The 20,302-nt window shown below is 32.6% G+C and overlaps 1 protein-coding gene and 1 pseudogene across 2 annotated transcripts; one reads left to right on the top strand and one right to left on the bottom strand.

The window, feature by feature from the left end:
• Positions 1-2,648: 2,648 nt before the first annotated feature.
• Positions 2,649-5,448, bottom strand: LOC149885042 (uncharacterized; annotated as a pseudogene). The gene is made up of 3 exons (XR_016455175.1): positions 5,339-5,448; positions 4,929-5,236; positions 2,649-4,820 (listed from the first exon to the last, which is right to left on the bottom strand). The product of XR_016455175.1 is annotated as an uncharacterized LOC149885042 (transcript).
• Positions 5,449-9,463: 4,015 nt separating this feature from the next.
• Positions 9,464-13,642, top strand: LOC145197056 (uncharacterized). Its single transcript, XM_090096722.1, has 2 exons — positions 9,464-10,724; positions 11,139-13,642. The coding sequence occupies exons 1-2, from the start codon at positions 10,687-10,689 to the stop codon at positions 11,920-11,922; spliced, it is 822 nt and encodes a 273-aa protein (XP_089952848.1). The 5' UTR covers positions 9,464-10,686; the 3' UTR covers positions 11,923-13,642.
• Positions 13,643-20,302: the final 6,660 nt, after the last annotated feature.

Raw genomic sequence — 20,302 nt, 5'->3', positions numbered from 1 at the left:
ATTTAGTAAATTGGTACTGCAGTTAAAATTTTGTTATGGGTCGAAGAAAGTCAGGTTACAAACCTTTAAAAAGAGTATTTCATGGAAATCGATTTGTAGTTGCTCCACCAAAAACAATAAATAATTCAATTCCTACTTCAGAAATCATTATAAATGAAGCTCCATGTTCAGCAAGTGGTTTAAAATTGAAAAATAATAACGTGAAGGAAGCAGATTTGAATACATCTTATTTGCTAATAGACTTTAATATTTTGGCAGAAACAATATGTTTATATTCAGTTTGCCCAGAGTGTAATCAAATGGGATTATGTACTCAAAATTTAACAACAGAAAAGAAAGGATGGGAAAATAAACTGAGACTTTCCTGTACTTATTGTCAATGGAGTAAAAATATTTTTACCTCTAAAGAAATTATTTTACCAAATAAAAGTGGTCAAAAATGTTTTGACATTAACACTAGATGTGTTATGGCACTTCGAGAAATTGGCAAAGGTCTTGCATCAATTCAGACCTTTTTGCGTATATTAAGTTTAACAGATCCTATAAATCTCAAAGCTTATAACGAAATTAACAACAAAATGTTAGATTCATACATGACTGCTGCTAATGAAAGTATAACCAGTATATGAAAGTATAAACTTTTATGGACCTAAGTACCGATAGTTTATTGATTAAATGTTTGCATGGAATGACCCAGAATGTCAATGAATCACTTAATGCAATGATTTGGTCTCGATGCCCTAAAAATCAATATTGAAGTCAAAAAATAATTAAAATTGGTGTTTGTTCAGCAGTTATTCATTTTAATGATGGATTTAATGGGCTTCATAATGTATTTAAATTTTTAAACATTACTCCTGGAGCTTCATTTTGCATAAATGGTCCAAAACGAGATTTATGTAGAATAAAAAAAGCTAACAAGAAGTCAAGTAGTTCCTATAAAAAGCAAAGAAAAGTTTTAAGAGCTAAAAGAAAGGGTTTTATTGATGAACAGACAAACACAAATGACTATGAGTCTTATATAACTGGAGCATATTGATTTTTTTATGTGTGATGTTATTTTGATACTTGTTATTTTCTATTTATTTTCTTATTTTTGTTTTTCTCAGTTTTTGATTTTTGCCTATTTTTAGTCACCGTTTCCAGAATAAAATCTCCTAGGTTTTACAATTTGACCTAAAAATATCCCAAGTTATTCATTTAAGTTTGATCTACAACCTGAACTAAAATGAAAGTTTTTTACTTTGTATTTTTTGAAATTTTGATATAAGAACTAACATAACTATAGTCACTTTTTGATATAAATGGTCTTTTATCTATAAAATATAAACTACTCAATAAATTTTATTGATTTTAGTTCAAATTGTTCTTCATAGTAATAAAAAACTTTTTGTAAAATTTTATTTAACAAGTAAATATGGTTTAAAAGTTATTAAGGAAACAGTAATTGGGGTATTCGGGTCTCAACATGGTTTATTAACCCCGTAAAAAAACTTTTTCAAATTTTTTTGGTTTTTTTTCTTTTTTTATACCTGGGCATCCTATTATATGCAGTAAAAAGTATTTTAAGGTCAAACGTCAGCGACACAAGTTTGATGGTATAGGACCCCCTTAAAGTAGAGACAAAAACATTTGATCGGAAGGTCCGTGAGGCTCTTGAAATACAGAGGCACCAATGTTCCCCTCTAAATGGCGGGATTAATCTTGATAATGGGCAATTTGTAAAAACTAAATTTTGGACACCATTTTTTACGTTTTTACGTAAGGATAATAAAGAAAGAAGCCATTCAACTGCTGACGTCAGTTAATTTTAACCGTTTTTTGTAACTTAAAATAATTTTACGAGCTGATTATGCTGGTAACTGTAATCCAGCGAAAATTTCTCATAATAAATTAATATTTATATTTAGAGAATTCGTATTATTTGATGTTTATTATTAATATATATATATATATATATATATATATATATATATATATATATATATATATATATATATTAGGGTGATTCATATTTGACGAATTTTTGAAAATCAAGTTGGTCCTACCTGGAATGGTTGACCACCAATATAAAAATAATTCCAAGCCCAAAAATTTTAATGTCACGTGACTTTAGACGTCCCCGCCAGCCAAATTTGTGTATAAAAACATAGCAAACTTCAGGGGTCTGGCGGGCACCTTTAAAATCAACACGGAAAGCCAACTTTTCTTCTGTATGGTATATTTTGGACTACTTATTTATAATAGGGTAGGATCAAAAAGAAATACGGTGGTATTTATTCCACATGATGTGGAGAAAGTGGCCGAAAAACCGTTTTTTTCATAAAATGACGCATTACGATGTATAACTGACGCTTGTTTATTCTTCATATTTAGATCAAATTTTGAAAATTAATATTAGAACTAAGCATTAATAATGTTTATATAGAAGGGGCATGTCAATAGCTACCCGCCCCCCTCACTCTATTAATAGGGATTTATACCCCCTCTATCCCTTCTTCATTGGAAGGAGGGGGGCGGCGAAGTTATTTAAATTTTATTATAAATCATATAATTTTAAACTACTTTATTTTTTTTAGCAAAAAAAAACATCATTTGGCAAAATAAATATTAAAATCATAATATTTAAATATAATATAATTATTGCAATGCATAAATATAGTATATAAATCATGTTATTTTTTTCTCTGCTTTCCTATTGCTTCATACGCTAGCTGCAACTGTTCTTTGGTTTCTGACCCACGGAGGTGATCTCGTCTTTGCTGCACAGCTAGTATAAGTTCTTGGTGATCATCCTCATTGTGAACATTGTTCACAAACTCTAATACAAGCTTTACAGCCCTTTCAGAACAATCGTTCACTACTTCAAGTTTACTTACAAAATTGGAGAATGTTTTGAACTGGTCAACATAGCACCATATAGGAGCAGGACAGTTTAACCAAAGTTTGTCCTCCATTCTTGTCAGGTTTAATAAACTGAAGATGAACCAAGAGTTCTCTCCAATTAATGGAGTAAGTCCTGGTGGCACTTCTTGTTTAAATTTTAACTTGTTTATCAAGTTTGACTTCTCTGAATGCTGAAAGTGATCAGGAATTGGTTTGTAGAGTAATGTTTTTGCGATGTTTTCTTTCTCCACATCAGGAAGGGTAGGGTCTAGGAGAGCAAGTGGAACCAAAGTTTCATCTAAGTACCAAGTGTGCCTTTTCATTGACATCATTGTACTTTCAATTCCGTTTAGAACTCTCTTGGAATCAGAGTCGCGTTTTTCTACATATTCTTTGTACAGCACCATTTGCCAATAGGCTTTTACATCCTGAAATGGTGCCGCTTAGGGCAATGAGGTTCTCAGAAACCAGACAGAATAGAAAATTGCGATAAATTCTGCCATTGTCTCTAACTCTTTATTTTGGGCACCAGTCAAATCATAGGGCAGATGTGTTCTCAATATTTGAATCTTCAAGTAGAAGTGGCTTTTGACATGAACCGAGCATGAGAAACACAGCCTGGAGCTCGAACTTTGAAAAATATTTTAGGATACAGATACATCAGGGTAAGTTCCAATAACTCCCTATAATCCCCTCTTGGAAATATGTCAGTGTTTAATGCATCTTTGCAAAACTGGATAGTTTCCTCAATCTGGGTTGCCAAGAAAGTATTGCTGATGGAATTGGTATCAAACCTTATTAAATTGAAAGAATCAACAGTTTCCTTGATGTCATTCCAGTTTGTCTAAAACCGTTTGAACATTAAATTTTCTGGAGCTGCTGTTTTGCCTGAGGTAATTTGCTCCCAGAAATGTTTGAGATGAAGTTCATATATATGCCTCCTGCAGGCAAGCTCTAATAAAATAGATTCCTGTCTTTGACTGAACCTAATATTGGTTCCTGAATGTCTTCCAGTATTTAAGGCAGTTGTGTCAAAACATAGTCCCTTCACATCGCCACATATTCCATAATCTTCAAGTACATTATACAAAGCTTCATACTGAGCAGCTCCAGTCCCATGCTCCATTACTGGAATTCCAAGAAGCTTAATGTCTCCATCAATATTAGCTGAAACAGCAAACCTATCTCTTTTCTCTTTTTTCCCATTAGTAATATCTTCCATAATTTTTCCATCAAAGTGAGCTATTATGGGGAAAAGTGCTTTCTCAGCAGCTTTTTTAACCCCAATTTTGAGCTTGGCAGCATTTTGCTGGATGGTTTTCTTTTGTGCCCGCCAAATGGTAGATTGAGACAGTAAAAAGTCTTTAACATTTCCACCTGAATTAACAACCAAATCTGTACACACATGCAGCAAATCTCTAGAGGAAATATTTTTGGAAACTGAAGTCATAGCAATATCTTTTACAAAATCCTTGGCTAATTGTGGCGTGTCATTACTTGGACCTGGCTGATCGAAATCAAACGAACAATCTGAGTCTATGCTGGTATTTACATCACTGGTTTCTGAGGAAAACTGAAGCTCTGTAGTAAAATCATCTCTCTGAGAAAACTGTTCAACACTGTGTACTAACTGTGGATTTTTCAATCTTCTCTGTTCTCTCTTCTTAATTCTCCGGTTATAAATTTTGTCTTTTTTACCCAGAGTCATTTTACGACTGGTTTTTTGATCTCTCAAAAATTTCATATCGGTACAATACGAATCTTTATCAAGACAAGTCTTCTTTAGAATATCTTGGATATTTGGTTTAGCAATCCAAAAAACTTTCTTTCCTTTTTTTTTGAAATCTTGTCTAGCTTTTCCTGCTTCTTTTGAGTTCTTACACTTACTTTTCTTTAAATTCTCCCAGCTGTTGATCAGATCAGTGATATGCTTCCTATAATAATATATATAACAGGTTTAGAAAATATTATATTATCCAAATTTTGTGGTGTGTTTATGGTAACCTGTCCCTTTAATTTGAATTAAATTTTGTTTGGTGTACCTTAAAAATGGATCAGTGAGTATCCCATCCTTGTATCCTCCGTCTACCCATGGTTTCTTAACTGCGAACATAATGCAATTTTCAGGACAGCTACCAAGACCAGAACACTTTGCTGTTTGACGACCAATGGTACAAGCAATCAGCTTTTTTGTTGGAGTTATTTTGTTTTCCAGATCGTCTGAACTGAAAGTAGAGAATAATGTCTTTATTTGTTGAAAACATTATTTCTGGAAGATTTTCTTTAAGATCCTCTTCTTCAAAAAGATATGCCCTTGTTTTAAGTCTAGTCGATCTTGACATCTTGGTTTCTAAAAAGTAATTTGATAAAAGAAAACAATTGATATTCATTCTTTGTTTAAGCCAAATGTATTTTACAATAATAGTTTTGTATATAACCGCAGACAGTTTACCTTTTGTAGATTGTTATGGATACACCACATACACACAGAATGTAAAATTACGACAAAATGTCTTCCGCAAATACGACAATATGTTAGTTTATAAAACCGCGGAAACGAATAATTATTCCAAAATATTAAGGAATCAAAATGTTATCATAATTTAATGTTGGCGCTACTGCAGTTTCTCCCCCCCCCCCCCCCTTTTTTTTATTTTTGATTATGATAGAGAATTTTATGCTGATTCAGAAAAATATAAAAACATGGACCTGAAAATCAACGGAAAGTGCTCTATTTCGAAGTCAAAGTTGAAAAAAATCCCACTAAAAACCCTAATATTCGCCATTTTGAGAATATTAAGTTAATGATTTTTTGGCTGACAAAAGCAATACATTTATAGCATGGTTTTTACATTAAAAAAAGTCGTTAAAGTATGTTTATCTCGCGCAATTTTCGTGGCAATGAAAATAGCCGTTTTTTGATTTATTAGAGAATAAACTATATTGCAAGTAATGTACTTTTGTAATGAATTTTAAAAAAGAATTCAGCAGTTTTGTTTCCTAAAAGAAGAACTTTTGAAACTTAGTTCATAGTTGTTTTATCACGTAAAATTTAGAAAATGTCATCTTTAAACCGTTTTTTTTAATAAAAAAAACCAGCGTACAATACAATAATAATTATTCATCAGTTTGTCTACATTCCCACACTCTACGTTCAACTTTTATTTGAAATCTTCCATTAATTTCATTTCGTTTATTACACTTTCGTTATAACACTTTAAAATAGTAATGCGAAGGCTGATGGAAACCAGGTCTTTTTATTGCGCAATGTAACGGTAATTAACTTTCGTTAAAAATGAAAGCGTTTTGAAAAAAAATGGCGAATATTAGGGTTTTTAGTGGGATTTTTTTCAACTTTGACTTCGAAATAGAGCACTTTCCGTTGATTTTCAGGTCCATGTTTTTATACTTTTCTGAATCAGCATAAAATTCTCTATCATAATCAAAAATAAAAAAAGGGGGGGGGAGAAACTGCAGTAGCGCCTTTAATGTTTATATTTTCTTTTTTGCTAAAGAAAATATTTATAATAAAATTTAAATAACTTCGCCACCCCCCTCCTTCCAATGAAGAAGGGATAGAGGGGGTATAAATCCCTATTAATAGAGTGAGGGGGGCGGGTAGCTATTGACATGCCCCTTCTATATAAACATTATTAATGCTTAGTTCTAATATTAATTTTCAAAATTTGATCTAAATATGAAGAATAAACAAGCGTCAGTTATACATCGTAATGCGTCATTTTATGAAAAAAACGGTTTTTCGGCCACTTTCTCCACATCATGTGGAATAAATACCACCGTATTTCTTTTTGGTCCTACCCTATTATAAATAAGTAGTCCAAAATATACCATACAGAAGAAAAGTTGGCTTTCCGTGTTGATTTTAAAGGTGCCCGCCAGACCCCTGAAGTTTGCTATGTTTTTATACACAAATTTGGCTGGCGGGGACGTCTAAATTCACGTGACATTAAAATTTTTGGGCTTGGAATTATTTTTATATTGGTGGTCAACCATTCCAGGTAGGACCAACATGATTTTCAAAAATTCGTCAAATATGAATCACCCTAATATATATATATATATATATATATATATATATATATATATATATATATATATATATATATATATATATATATATATATATATATATATATATATATATATATATATATATATTTAATATATGAACTTCAATAAATACGAATTCTCTCAATACTAATTTTTTATTTTATCTAAGAAATTTTCGCTAGATTATTGATACTAGCATCTTCAGCTTTAATTACAAATATTATTAAATTAAATTACAAACAAACATTAACGGTAATGTCACTTTTTAATGGCTTCTTTAAACTTCGCTTTAGTTGGGCTTCTTTAATATTTCGTAGGTATAAAAAGTATGGCGTCCAGAATTGCGTTTTTACATATTGACCGTCATCTAAATTCATACCTCCATTTTTAGGTCCGCATTTGTTGAACTGAATTTCGATTGCCTCTCGAACTTTTCTTTCAAATTTTTTGGGTTCTACTTTTAGCGTCTTTACTTGATCCCATTTTATATTACCTGAACATTTAATTTTATGATGGCCAATTGCATATTGTTCTAATTTTTCTTCAAAAACATTATTTTGGTGTTGTTTTGTTCTTGTTGCTATTTTCATTTTTGTTTCACCGATGTATTTTTGTTTACACTCGCATTCTATTAGGTATACTCCGGGATGGCTATTTGATGGTAGTTTTGTTTTGTTGCGCGAAGTTAGTAAAGATTTAAGATTTGCACTGGATTTAAAGACTGCCCTGTAACCTGCTTTCCTAAAGATTTTTCGAAGTTTTGGTGATAATACTGGGATCCACGGTAGTGATATAGTTGGCATAGTTGCTTTGTTGTTAGATAAAACTATTTCATTATTTGAGTGTCGTTTTTTTATAACAATATTTGCAAGGTCTTGTAATTTCTTCTTTTCGTATCCATTTTCAGCAAACACATTTATTAGGAAATCGATTTCTTTATTTAAAAATTTTTCAGAGCAAATTGATAAAGCTCTATGAATAAATCCTTTAAATATTCCTTCCAAGATTTTTGGATCGTGGTTTGAATTGGGCTTAACCTGAATATTTGTTATTGCTTTTTTTCGATGTATGTTAAAATCATATTTACCTTTTTGATTATTCGTTATTTGGATGTCTAAAAAATTTAATCTTTTATTTTCATCTTCTAATTCAATTGTGTATTTGATGGCATGATGTTGACTGTTTAATATTTGTTGAAAACGGATGGCATTATCTTTATTTGTAAATCTTGCGTGGCTATCATCTACGTACCTGAAAAACGATTTTATTTCTAACGGTGGATTAGAATGAAGCGCAATATTGATTGCTTTATTTTCAAAAAATTGCAGGAAACCTTGTGAGTGTAAACAAAAATACATCGGTGAAACAAAAATGAAAATAGCAACAAGAACAAAACAACACCAAAATAATGTTTTTGAAGAAAAATTAGAACAATATGCAATTGGCCATCATAAAATTAAATGTTCAGGTAATATAAAATGGGATCAAGTAAAGACGCTAAAAGTAGAACCCAAAAAATTTGAAAGAAAAGTTCGAGAGGCAATCGAAATTCAGTTCAACAAATGCGGACCTAAAAATGGAGGTATGAATTTAGATGACGGTCAATATGTAAAAACGCAATTCTGGACGCCATACTTTTTATACCTACGAAATATTAAAGAAGCCCAACTAAAGCGAAGTTTAAAGAAGCCATTAAAAAGTGACATTACCGTTAATGTTTGTTTGTAATTTAATTTAATAATATTTGTAATTAAAGCTGAAGATGCTAGTATCAATAATCTAGCGAAAATTTCTTAGATAAAATAAAAAATTAGTATTGAGAGAATTCGTATTTATTGAAGTTCATATATTAAATTTATTCAACTCTCATACAAGATGTCGTCATTTAAATATATATATATATATATATATATATATATATATATATATATATATATATATATATATATATATATATATATTTATACACTGCAGGCCAAAAGTTTTTATATAAAAAGCTAAAATCTATCCTGTATCATCATAATATAAATAGTACAGAAACGTTTAACGTTTAACGTCGTTTCGTCATTAGTAACTTGGCTTTGAAAAAGCGCGTTCTCTAAATGCACGCGGCCATTGGAGAAAGATCTTTTGAGCGAGTTAAAACTTTTTTCCTTTTAGAATTTGATTATTAGTTTAGATATATTACATAAAGAATCATATTAAGATAAATAATCATCGTTAAGATCATATAACAATTGAAGTAAGTAAATAAAATAGTTATACATTTTTATTAGAAAAAGTAGAAAGGATTTAAAGTGGAAAGGGTTTTAATTTCTTAAATCGTTTATATTTTGTTTGTTTTAGCTTTTCTTTTAGCATTTTTATTTTTGTTATTTTAATTTTTAAAAGAAAATAGGGGTATGGATGTTATTTAAAGTTACACTAATGCTACTTCCATAAAATGGTTATTACTACTTTGAAATTTCTGTGAAGCTATTAACTATTTTTGTTCTTTTTTAGAAAATTTAGAAAAATAAATTAAAATTTTGTGCCAACACTGACATGGCATGTCACATGTTATTGTATGTAAAGGTTAAATTTTGTTATGAGGATTACAGTTCTTATTGTTCTCGAAGATAAGGCCGGTGCTTGTTAATCGCGAACTCAACGCCTATGTAAAAGCCTCTACAAGGGATGCGGATGTTATCAACGATGCAATGAGAGATTGGAGACTCATGAGTACAATTAGCAACGATTCTGTGGTGGATCTAAAAAGAGCATACTTACAAATTCATGTGCATACACGACATTGGCCTTACCAAACTGTCATTTACAAAGATCAACGGTATGCGCTTACACGTTTGGGCTTCGGTCTGAACCTAGCACCTGTGATGATGAGCTCAATATTACGATATGTGCTCCAACAAAATTCAGCACTCGCAAAATCAACAAGAGGATACATTGATGACACCTTGGCAACCAATGGAAACGGAAGAATGCTGGTGGCACATTTGAAGAAATGGGGTCTTCACACAAAAACCCCTAACTAAGTTTCAAGGATGGAAAGTTGGCGATAAAGTGTGGGTGAAGCTCAAGCATATGACGCCGTGTACACGGCGATGGTTAAGAGGAAGTATAGTGGCACTGCGTGATGGTTTGACAGCTGAAGTTGAAAATAATGGGCAAACGTTGCCACGACACTTTTCTCATCTGCAGCATCGTTGTGGGGACAAGAAAGGAGACATAACAACTGATGACGATTACGATCTGACGCCGGTTAAACCTCCCGAAACTAACTTAGAAAGCGTTGTAATCGAAGATTCAAGTTCTCAAACAAATCCCCTGGACGATGGTGAAGCTGACAATAGTGCGGACCACGCTGGTCAAAACTATCCAACAAAGTGTGAGATAGAGACACACCCTGTTCGGTTTACTCGATATGGGAGAAGAGTGTTTCCTAATCGAAAGTATCAAGATTATGTATGAGCTCTTGGTGAGCTGGGAGAGATGTTGTGATTTTAATATGCGTCAATAATGTGCCAATAATTAGCAAAGCTAATTATTGACAAGATTCACACGCTGCATAATTTTATTATTATAACGGTTTTTATAACGATTATTATTTGTTGACAAGAGTCACAAGTTGTATGTTTAAATGCTATATGTAGCGAACAATTTTTTTTGTAAAGTGGTCGAGGTTGTTGACAAGTAATGAAGATATTAGAAACGAAATAAAATGGCTCTTAAATGCGTAGAACAACACTTATGAAAAAAAAAAAAAGAAGGTAAAGAGTATTGTTTGTAAATATATATTTTGAATCTTTTTAAGTTTTCTCGTGTCATTTTTAAAACTTTTGTTTGCACACGTTTATTGTTTGCATATATGCTTTTTTGATATGTATGTGTATGTGGTAATAAGTGCAAAATAGTTGTTTTATCAATGTGTTTTTACAATAATGTAAAGTAGTACAATAATTGATAGTGTTTTTATTGTTTGTGTATGTGTTAATATGTGTTATATAATTGTTTTAAAAATGTGTTTAAATATGTATATAAGGTAAATAATCAACCTTATATACATATTTAAACACATTTATTTTGTTTATAGTTGGTACATATGTTTATATTATGTTGTTTCTGTGTTTTCAAAGTGCAGTGACTTGGTAAACATTACCTGAAAATCAATTATTGTATTTTAGAGAAGGAGCAGAACAAATGGCTTTAGATCATGCAGCTCATTGTGATATGCACTTAACAGCATGGTTTAAGTTGAATACTGAAAATGAAAGAGCAGATTGCTATTCGTATGTAGACATTCCTTATCACTTTATATTTGATGATAAACATTGTAAATGGAAGTTTAGACAAAGGGGTGGTGGTAAGGTGATAGTAAGAATGTATAAAGTTAATCCAACTGGAGAATTGTTTTTTCTAAGACTGTTAATTTTGCAAGCAAAAGGAGCAACATCTTGGGAGGATGTGCGTACTGTTAATGGTATTGTCCTTGAAACGTTTTGTAAAGCATGTGTTTTGAAAGGTTTGTTGCAAGATGACACTGAATGGCAGAATAATCTTTCTGAGGCAGTTTTTACACGTATGCCAAAGCAAATTAGACAGTTGTTTTCAATTATTTTGACCTTTTGTGAACCTGACAATCCTTTACATCTCTGGAATACAAACAAAGCTTTTTTGATGGAAGATTTCATTCACTGCTCAGTCCCACTTCTAAAAGCTGAACAAGCTACTCTTCATCAAGTTAAAAAGATTATTAATCAAAGTGGTAAAATGCTGGCTGATTACAATCTGCCTGTTATTGATGAGTTTATTGGCTTAAATCTAGAAAATTTTGATGAAAATGTTCAACAATCTATTGACAAAGCCAATCGAATGAGACTGTCGCTTAATGTCAATCAATTAAATGTATGTAATGCTATCCTTGCTGCACTGAATGAGCAACCAAGTGTAGAAAACCAACATTCTTGATTGTTTTTCATGGATGGACCAGCTGGTAGTGGAAAAACCTTTACTTATAATTATTTGATTGCTGAAACCATAAGTAGGGGCTTTAAATCTGCTACAGCTGCATGGAGTGGCATAACAGCAACTCTCCTTACAAATGGATCTACATTGCATGGGTTCTTCAAACTTCCTGTTCCAATATTGGATAATAGTATATGTAATTTAACTCCTAACTCTAAACACAGGCATTTTTTAAGACAAGTTAGTTTGTTTTTGCTTGATGAAACATCCATGATACCTAAACATGCCTTAAATGCAATTGATAGGTTGTTAAAAGATATTTGCAACAACAACTTTCCGTTCGGAGGAAAAATCATTCTTTTTGGTGGTGACTTTAAGCAAGTTCTTCCTGTTGTGAAAAGAGGACAACCAGCTGAAATAGTAGAATCGTGTATAAAATGTTCTTTGCATTGGCAATGGGTGCAGAAGTTTGTATTAACTGAAAATATGAGAGTACAAGATGGGGAAGGTGAATTTTCCCAATGGCTACTAAAACTTGGAAATTGAACAATACATGTCAAAGAGGAGGATCCATTTAAAGGATGGATTGAAATACCAAACCAGTGCATTATTAGAGAAAATGAATAGATTGTTAAAAAGATTTTTGGAGATGCTGATCAAAATGATTATTCTAATCACGTAATTTTAACACCAACTAATGTTGATTCATTATCAATCAATGAAGAGTGCTTGAACGTCTGCCGGGTAATGTCAAAGCTTATTTAAGTGCTGACCAAATTGAAACTGATGACCTTAATGAAAGAAATAACTTTCCTATTGAGTTTTTGAACAGCTTAACTCCTTCAGGTATGCCACCTCATTGTTTAAAATTGAAAATTGGTTGTGTAATTATGCTACTTAGAAATTTAGATCTCAAAGTTGGGTTATGCAATGGTACTTGAATGAAAGTTTGTGCTCCTCAAAATAATTATATTTATGCCGAGGTTTTTACAGGTGTCTCTGGTGGTAAGTGGGTTTTTGTTCCTCAAATTCAGTTGGCTCCTTCAGATTCTAATTTATCTTGTTTTCATGTTTTCAAAGTGGTGTGACAAAGTGGCATTATGTTGAGCAAGATTGATAACCTTGCCAGCCAAGCGGTGTATTTATAGCAGATGTGTGACTTGGCAGCATTTAGTGCTAGGTTGTGTTGTCTAGCCTTTTTTAATTATTCTGGAAAAACAATGTCTGTTAATGTTTAGCGTAATGATCTTTAATTCTAAACTGTTTTAATGTCCTAAATTTGAAGTAATTGAATAACTAATATTGAATATAAAAACAAATATACTTTTATGTAGTTATATGTTTAGTAAAAAGATAAATATAGTTAACTTTAAATTGGTTTTCTAATTTTGCCTTTTATAATTTAATTTGGTTTGTTATTTTCGCTGGATTTTAGGATCAAGGGTGTAACTTACTGCTTTTATTTATTTACTAAAAGCCAAGACAACATTATGCTAAAAATGCAATTTATATCTTAATTTGATTTTCAGTTTTTATGTGGTGTTTTGTTGTTGTTGTTGTTGTTGTTGTTGTTGTTGTTGTAATTATGGTATCATAATTCTTTTTTTTTTTTCTTAAAGATTTACAATTGACGCATTGATATGATTTATAAAAAAAAACCTGATTATCTTTTATTGTAAATATTTGTCAGTTAAAATGACATAAATATATGCAATTAGTTCAATTTTTTTTTTAATTTTCTCTATTTTATGCCTAATAATTTGTTTTACGTAACTTAGGGGATCTTTTTAAATGGTGGGTGAATATTGTAGTCTTGCACATTTGTCAAATATCAAGTTACTTATATTTTATAAGGTGTTTAACTAATTAATTAGCTTAGTTTGCATTTGTAACACTTTTGAGGGAAGAAAAAATTCTTATATATGTTAAATTCTCATATATGTTAAAAAGAAAAAAATTCTTATACATTTAAATCATTGTTTTACATCTTATTATTCTGGTAAAAGGTCTTCATCAAAAACTTGATTACTCTTAATAAAAATAACTCTATTCTCCTGACCACCATTAAGGCAAAATCGGGGAAGGGAGGTCCTTTATTTGTGTCAAAATATTTAGGAGAATTTTCGAGTAACAAAAAAATTTCGAGTAACAAAAGGAATTTTTAGTAAATGGTAGCAAATTACCGTTTACTTAAAACTATTGCAACAAAGCGGCCATTATTTAAAACTGTTTATATTAGTGCCATATATAGTAATGGTCGAGTGGTCAGCTACTTTTAATAAATTTATTTAGTTGTGTGCATTTAACGTTATAAAGACAATTTCCTTTTTTAAAGAAACATGTATCAAGCGGATACCAAAAAATTAATAACTCATGTATATTTTTACAGATGGTTTAATTTTATCAATTTGAAGGATTTTTTCTAAAAGGGTATAGTTAAGGTTTCGCAACTTTAAATTGTGGAAATCAGCCACTATAAATTAAGTAACAGACCGACCATAACCCGTTTTACGGGTTGCTTTTTGCTAGTTTAAATCAATGATCTTAATCTTTCAATCAAACATTCAAATACGTATCATTTTGCTGATGATACAAATCTTCAATTAACGACAAACTCCCTCAAAAAACTAAATAAATATATTAATGAGGATATGGCCAGTCTTGTTCAATGGCTCCGAGCAAATAAAATCTAATTGAATACTAAAAAAACAGAAATAGTAATATTTAAGACGCAGTATACTAACTTTTCTAAAAAAACTAACAAGAATCTTCCAAAATACTTGAACTTTAGAATAAGTGGCCAAAAGCTGCCTTTGTCTAGTAACATAACTTATCTTGGTGTTGTGACAGATGAGAAACTTTCATTTAAAACACATAAATAACCATACTCTCAAATTAAACCGTTCCAACGGCATGTTAGCAAAAATTCGAGGCTAAGTTAATTTTGAAACATTACTATCTATATATCACGCAATTTTTGGTTCACATTTACAATATGCATGCCAAGTTTGGGGAAAATCTAAAACCGTCTGTTTTTCTAAAATTGTTTCGCTTCAAAATAGAGCAATACGAATAATTTATTTCTGTCCAAGAGACTTCCCTACTGACATCCTGTATCTTACATCCAAAGTTCTTCTTTTCTATGATTTAATCCAGTTTCTAAATTGTTCATTTATCTGGGATCAACAACACGGTCTACTTCCTTCCATATTTCGTATTTACCTTAGTAGTAGGAAAACGTGTGGGCATAACCTAAGATCACTTTTAGCAACTTAACCATCCCACAAAAACAAACAACTAAACATGGAATAAATTCCAATACATATCAGTGTATCCTTTCTTGGATCACCCTTTCGTACACCCTAAAAACAGATTTTATCCTTAGATCCAAGAATCTGTTCTTAAAGTCACTCCATCACTTTTACCTAAAAAGTTACGCTTAACTTTAATCTTTACCACTATAACATTTTTCTTTTTGTTTATGTACAGTTTATAATTTCTTATTTGTGTATATGTGTATATACAGTATTGGACAAAACATTTGCAACCAACATCGAACAATGCTAAAAAGTGTTCCTAATTTTACATGTCTTAAAAACGAAACGAACTATACTACCACAGCAAACAGTTCAGGAGTCTGGAGTCATAGCATGCCATGACATGAGCAATCAGCTGACAGGTGACAGCACACAGGCAGAATTTCGTTGACAAGTGCCATTTTGCAGCGGACAAAACAAGTGCAACTTTTTTGGTTTGTTTCATTTTCTTAAGTCTGGTCCGTGTCAAAGTCACGGAAGTTTTTTAATAATTAAAGGAAGTATCCAGAAGTTTCCAGAAGTTTCCAGAAGCATGCAGAAGCTTCCAGAAGTTTCCAGAAGAAGCATCTAGAAGCATTCAGAAATATCCAGAAACATTCAGAAGCATCCAGATGCATCCATAAGCTTCCAGAAGCATCGAAAAGAAGCATCTAGAATCTTCCAGAACAGTTTCACACAGGTTCATTTTACTATATAAGAGATATGTAAATCGACATGTAATTCAGTCAGTATATGGAAGTCAATCAGTCAGTATTATCAAGACAGTTTATCGAAGTGAGTTTTATCAAAGTGTTTTATCGAAGAACATCAATACAAGAAGTGAAATACAACAAGTGTTTCATTACATCAATACAGTCCACATCCAACCAAGCCGTTGTGTTCCACAGAGTATTATTGTATCATCACAAGGTAAATGTAACACGGTAAGCCTTGAGAAGCGTGATTATTTTTATTATTTTTATGACTTCAAGTGCAAAAATGGCTCCCGACAGTCTTGGATTGGAACTAAGAAAGAAAATTGTTGGCGATTACTTAAGTGGAACGTCACAAAAAAGTATTTGTGATAAATATCGCGTGAAAAAATGGACCGTATCAAGATTATGTTCCAAATATCGTTCTAAGGGAAAGTGGCAGCAGACCGTATCAAGACTATGTTCCAAATCGCGTTCCACCACTTCTAGAGAGGATTCTACGATCGTCAGATCCTTCAAGAAGGATCCCTGGATATCATTAGTTGAGATACAAAAGCAATTAGAGCTGCCTGTATCGGACCGAACAATCAGACGACGTGCTGTTGAAGCCGGATTGTTTTCTCGACGCCCTGCAAAGAAACCGCTGATTTCACAAAAAAACCAGAAGAAAAGACTCCTGTTTGCTACATCTCATATTGACTGGAATGTGCAGAAATGGCGAACTGTCCTGTTCAGTGATGAATCGAAGTTCAACATCATTGGGAGCGATGGCATTTGCCGTGTACGTCGACCGGCCAGAAAACGCCTCGATTTACGTTACTGCCATAAGACCGTGAAGCATGCTGGAGGCAATGTAATGGTCTGGGGGTGTTTTTCTGCTAACGGTCTAGGTCCAATACATCGAAACGATGGAATAATGGACCGTTTCATGTATAAGAATATCCTGAAAGATGTTATGTTACCTCATGCTAAATGGAATATGCCAATAAAATGGGTTTTTCAGCAAGACAACGATCCGAAACACACTGCAAAAGTAGTCAAGCAGTGGTTTCAAGACAACCACCTATCGGTGATGGATTGGCCGCCTCAATCTCCGGATCTCAACCCTATCGAGAACCTGTGGGAGATTGTCAACCGCAGAATTAATCGTGAAGGTCTTCGTAATAAAGATCAACTGTTTGAACAAATCCAAAAGGCCTGGGCAGCAATTCCACAAAGTTTAATTGATCACCTGATTGAATCTATGCCTCGAAGATGCAAGGCTGTGATCGACAACAAAGGATTCGCCACGAAACATTGGTAGCGAAATACAGCTTGGTCAACATTTTGTCGAGTTGCACTTGTTTTGTCCAGAAGGAAATCAACTTTTTTTAATACTTTTGATTACTTTATTAATTTTCGTGTACAAATAATGAACTTTGTGATGAATAAAACTTGAAGAACTTTGTCTCTAAACAGTTAAATAGCTATTTCTCTAAATTGAAAAAATGCAGCACTTTTATATAAAGAAACTAAATTAGCATTATTTGGTTGCAAATGTTTTGTCCAATACTGTATGTATGTATATGTGAATACATTATAATAACTATTTGACCTATATTTTAACTCTTTTAAAAGTCTGTTTTATAAGTGTTATTTATAAATTTTTGTATAGTCCTACTTTTACTATGTGACTAGTTTATTTCTTAAGTTTTTCTCTTGTCTTTTCTTTTTATTATTTAGGTCATTGCGTTTTATTAGTGAATTACTATTTGCAATGACCTGTGTTTTTTGTAACATCCTTAACACGAAATATATTGATTGATTGATTGCATACTGCGAAAATGTGATTGGACTGTTCGTGGACAGACTTCTGAGATCCGTGAAGCGCCTTGGCATTTTTTGATCGGTATGTCCCAAAAAGCTTGAAGTCCAAAACACGGGAAGATCGTGGATCAGGACAATGCATAAACGTCACAATGGGAATACTTATTCCAAAAAAGTTTGACAAATTCCTATCTGTGGACTTCAATAAAAAGCAACTGTTCGGTCTTATTTCCAGATTCGTTTTAACGCAATCCGTAGTTGGAAAAGTTATTGTTTGTACCATTGAAGAAACTGCATGTACCAGTCAACAAGATTTAGATGTATCGTCCATATCTCCATGTAGTGCTGAAGAGGCAGATGGTCGTCTTTTGCTCCATGCTAATCATGCACTGAAAAATAGCAACTTAAATATACGCACTATGGACTCCAATGTGGTCGTTATAGCTCTCTCTGTGTTTAGCCAGATGATTGAAGTGAAAGAGTTGTGGATTGATTTTGGAGTTGGAAAAGGAAGACGAATGATAGGAGTTCACCATCTACATCAACACATTCCAGATGGTGTATCATCAAATTTATCACTCTTCCATGCCTTCACTGGATGTGACACAGTATCAACATTCTGTGGGATTGGAGAACGAACGGCATGGAAAGCGTGGATGAACTACCGAGTAGTTGATGCTGCATTTCACAATCTTTCAACGTTAGACTTAAAAAATGGTTTGTTAACTGATACGGCAATGAAGGCCATTGAACGATTTGTAGTATTGGTGTCCAATCGATCATCAACCGCTGCTGCGGTTGATGATCGATTGGACAGCGCGCTGCTGGCGTTAACGAATGCCGCCGTATCCTCTACACCATAAAGAATAGAACAATTGAAAACATTCCGCCGACTGCAGATGCTCTTCTGCAGCACACAAAGAGAGCAGCAATGCAAGCACATTTATGGAAACAATGCTTTTCTGCTATTACTCCAGGATATGTACCCACTGAACATGTCATCGAACTACATATTCATTGTGCACACTGAATAGGGTTGGGAATCCCGGGATCCCGAAATCCCGGGATTCCGCGGTTTTTAACAATCCCGAAATCCCGGGATTAAGCATTTAATCCCGGGATTTTTTTTGAAATCGTTTTCAGTTGAACATTTTTAAATTAAATTATTTTTTTCGTTCGATTGCAATCAAATTCGAACTTTACAATTTCGAAATTCTTGCAGTTAAGTTTTTGAATAATTGGATTAAAGTTGTTATAACAATTGAAATTGGATTGCAATTACATTCTTAAAAGTTTTTGGTGCTAAGTCGCATTTATTCAAGTTTCTGACACTTTTTATCTCGAATAGACTTTATCTGTTTGTGACTATTTTAAAGTACAAGTTTTAATAAAAAAATAAAAATTGCTGGTTATTTGAACAGTAAAGTTTCTAAAATTATAATGGCTTCGTACATGGAATATGACAAAAAAAGTAATTCTGCTGTTTGGAAACATTTTTTAAGAGAAGAAAAAGGGCAAACAGCAATGTGTAAGTCTACTGACTGCAAAAAAATTTTAAAAATTGGAGGTGGTTCAACGAAAGGTCTCCATACGCACGTACTTTCCGTCCATAAAATTAACCTCACACCAACTACTATTTCAATAAACACACGAGATGAACCACCAATAAAAAAAAAAAAAAACGTTAACCAATTATTTTCCGATATTGGAGCAAGAAGAAAAATCTTTTCCTGCTACACTTGCACGATTAACAGCCCTTGATGGGATTTCGTTCAACGTGATATGCCGTTCTAGTGATATACGTGCAGGTCTTATAGCTACAGGATTCAAAAGTTTACCCACAACAGTCAACACTGTGCGTAAAATGGTTGTAGATTACAGCAAAAAAATAAGGAGTTTTTTTATTACTGAAATTGCTAGCAAAAAAAAACCTGAATTCGGTGTAGGAGAAAGATTTTCTTTATCTTTTGATGAATGGACATCATTGCGTAACCGTTGCTATATGAATATTAATTTACATGCACGAAATTGTCAGTTCTGGAGCTTAGGGTTAATTCGTATAACGGGATCAATGTCTGCAGATAAGTGTATTAAGCTATTAGAACAAAAGCTTGCACAACATGGACTTGATTTGAGAAAAGATATTGTTGGTATTATGACTGACGGAGCAAGTGTGATGAAAAAAGTTGGGAGAATATTACCTGTAAATCAACAGTTATGTTTTGCCCATGGTGTGCAACTGGCCGTTATTGAAGTACTATATCAAAAGCAGGATAGAAAGAGAAATAGATCAGCAAGACGAAGACGAACAATCAGATATAGAAGACGATTTTTCAGAGAGTAACTCTTGCGAGGATGATGATTTTTCTGACAACGATAAATTGGTTGATCTCGATGCTAGTCATAATTGGCATAGAGGAAACCAATGTGATGTTACTGAGGTAAATTGTGGTCCAGTGATCAAAAAGGTACGAAAAGTAATAGTAATGTTCAGACGATCACCAAAAAAAAAACGATATTTTGCAGAAGTATGTTGCGGCTGAATTTGGGAAACAAATAGCTCTAGTT

The sequence above is a fragment of the Hydra viridissima genome, unplaced genomic scaffold, assembly GCF_058129835.1.
Source record: "Hydra viridissima isolate aposymbiotic clone 2 unplaced genomic scaffold, HvirCarnegie_v1 scaffold_8, whole genome shotgun sequence".
Classification (NCBI taxonomy): Eukaryota; Metazoa; Cnidaria; class Hydrozoa; order Anthoathecata; family Hydridae; genus Hydra; species Hydra viridissima.
The sequence above is the reverse complement of the archived record's forward strand: the minus strand, read 5'-3'. Positions and strand labels throughout refer to the sequence as shown.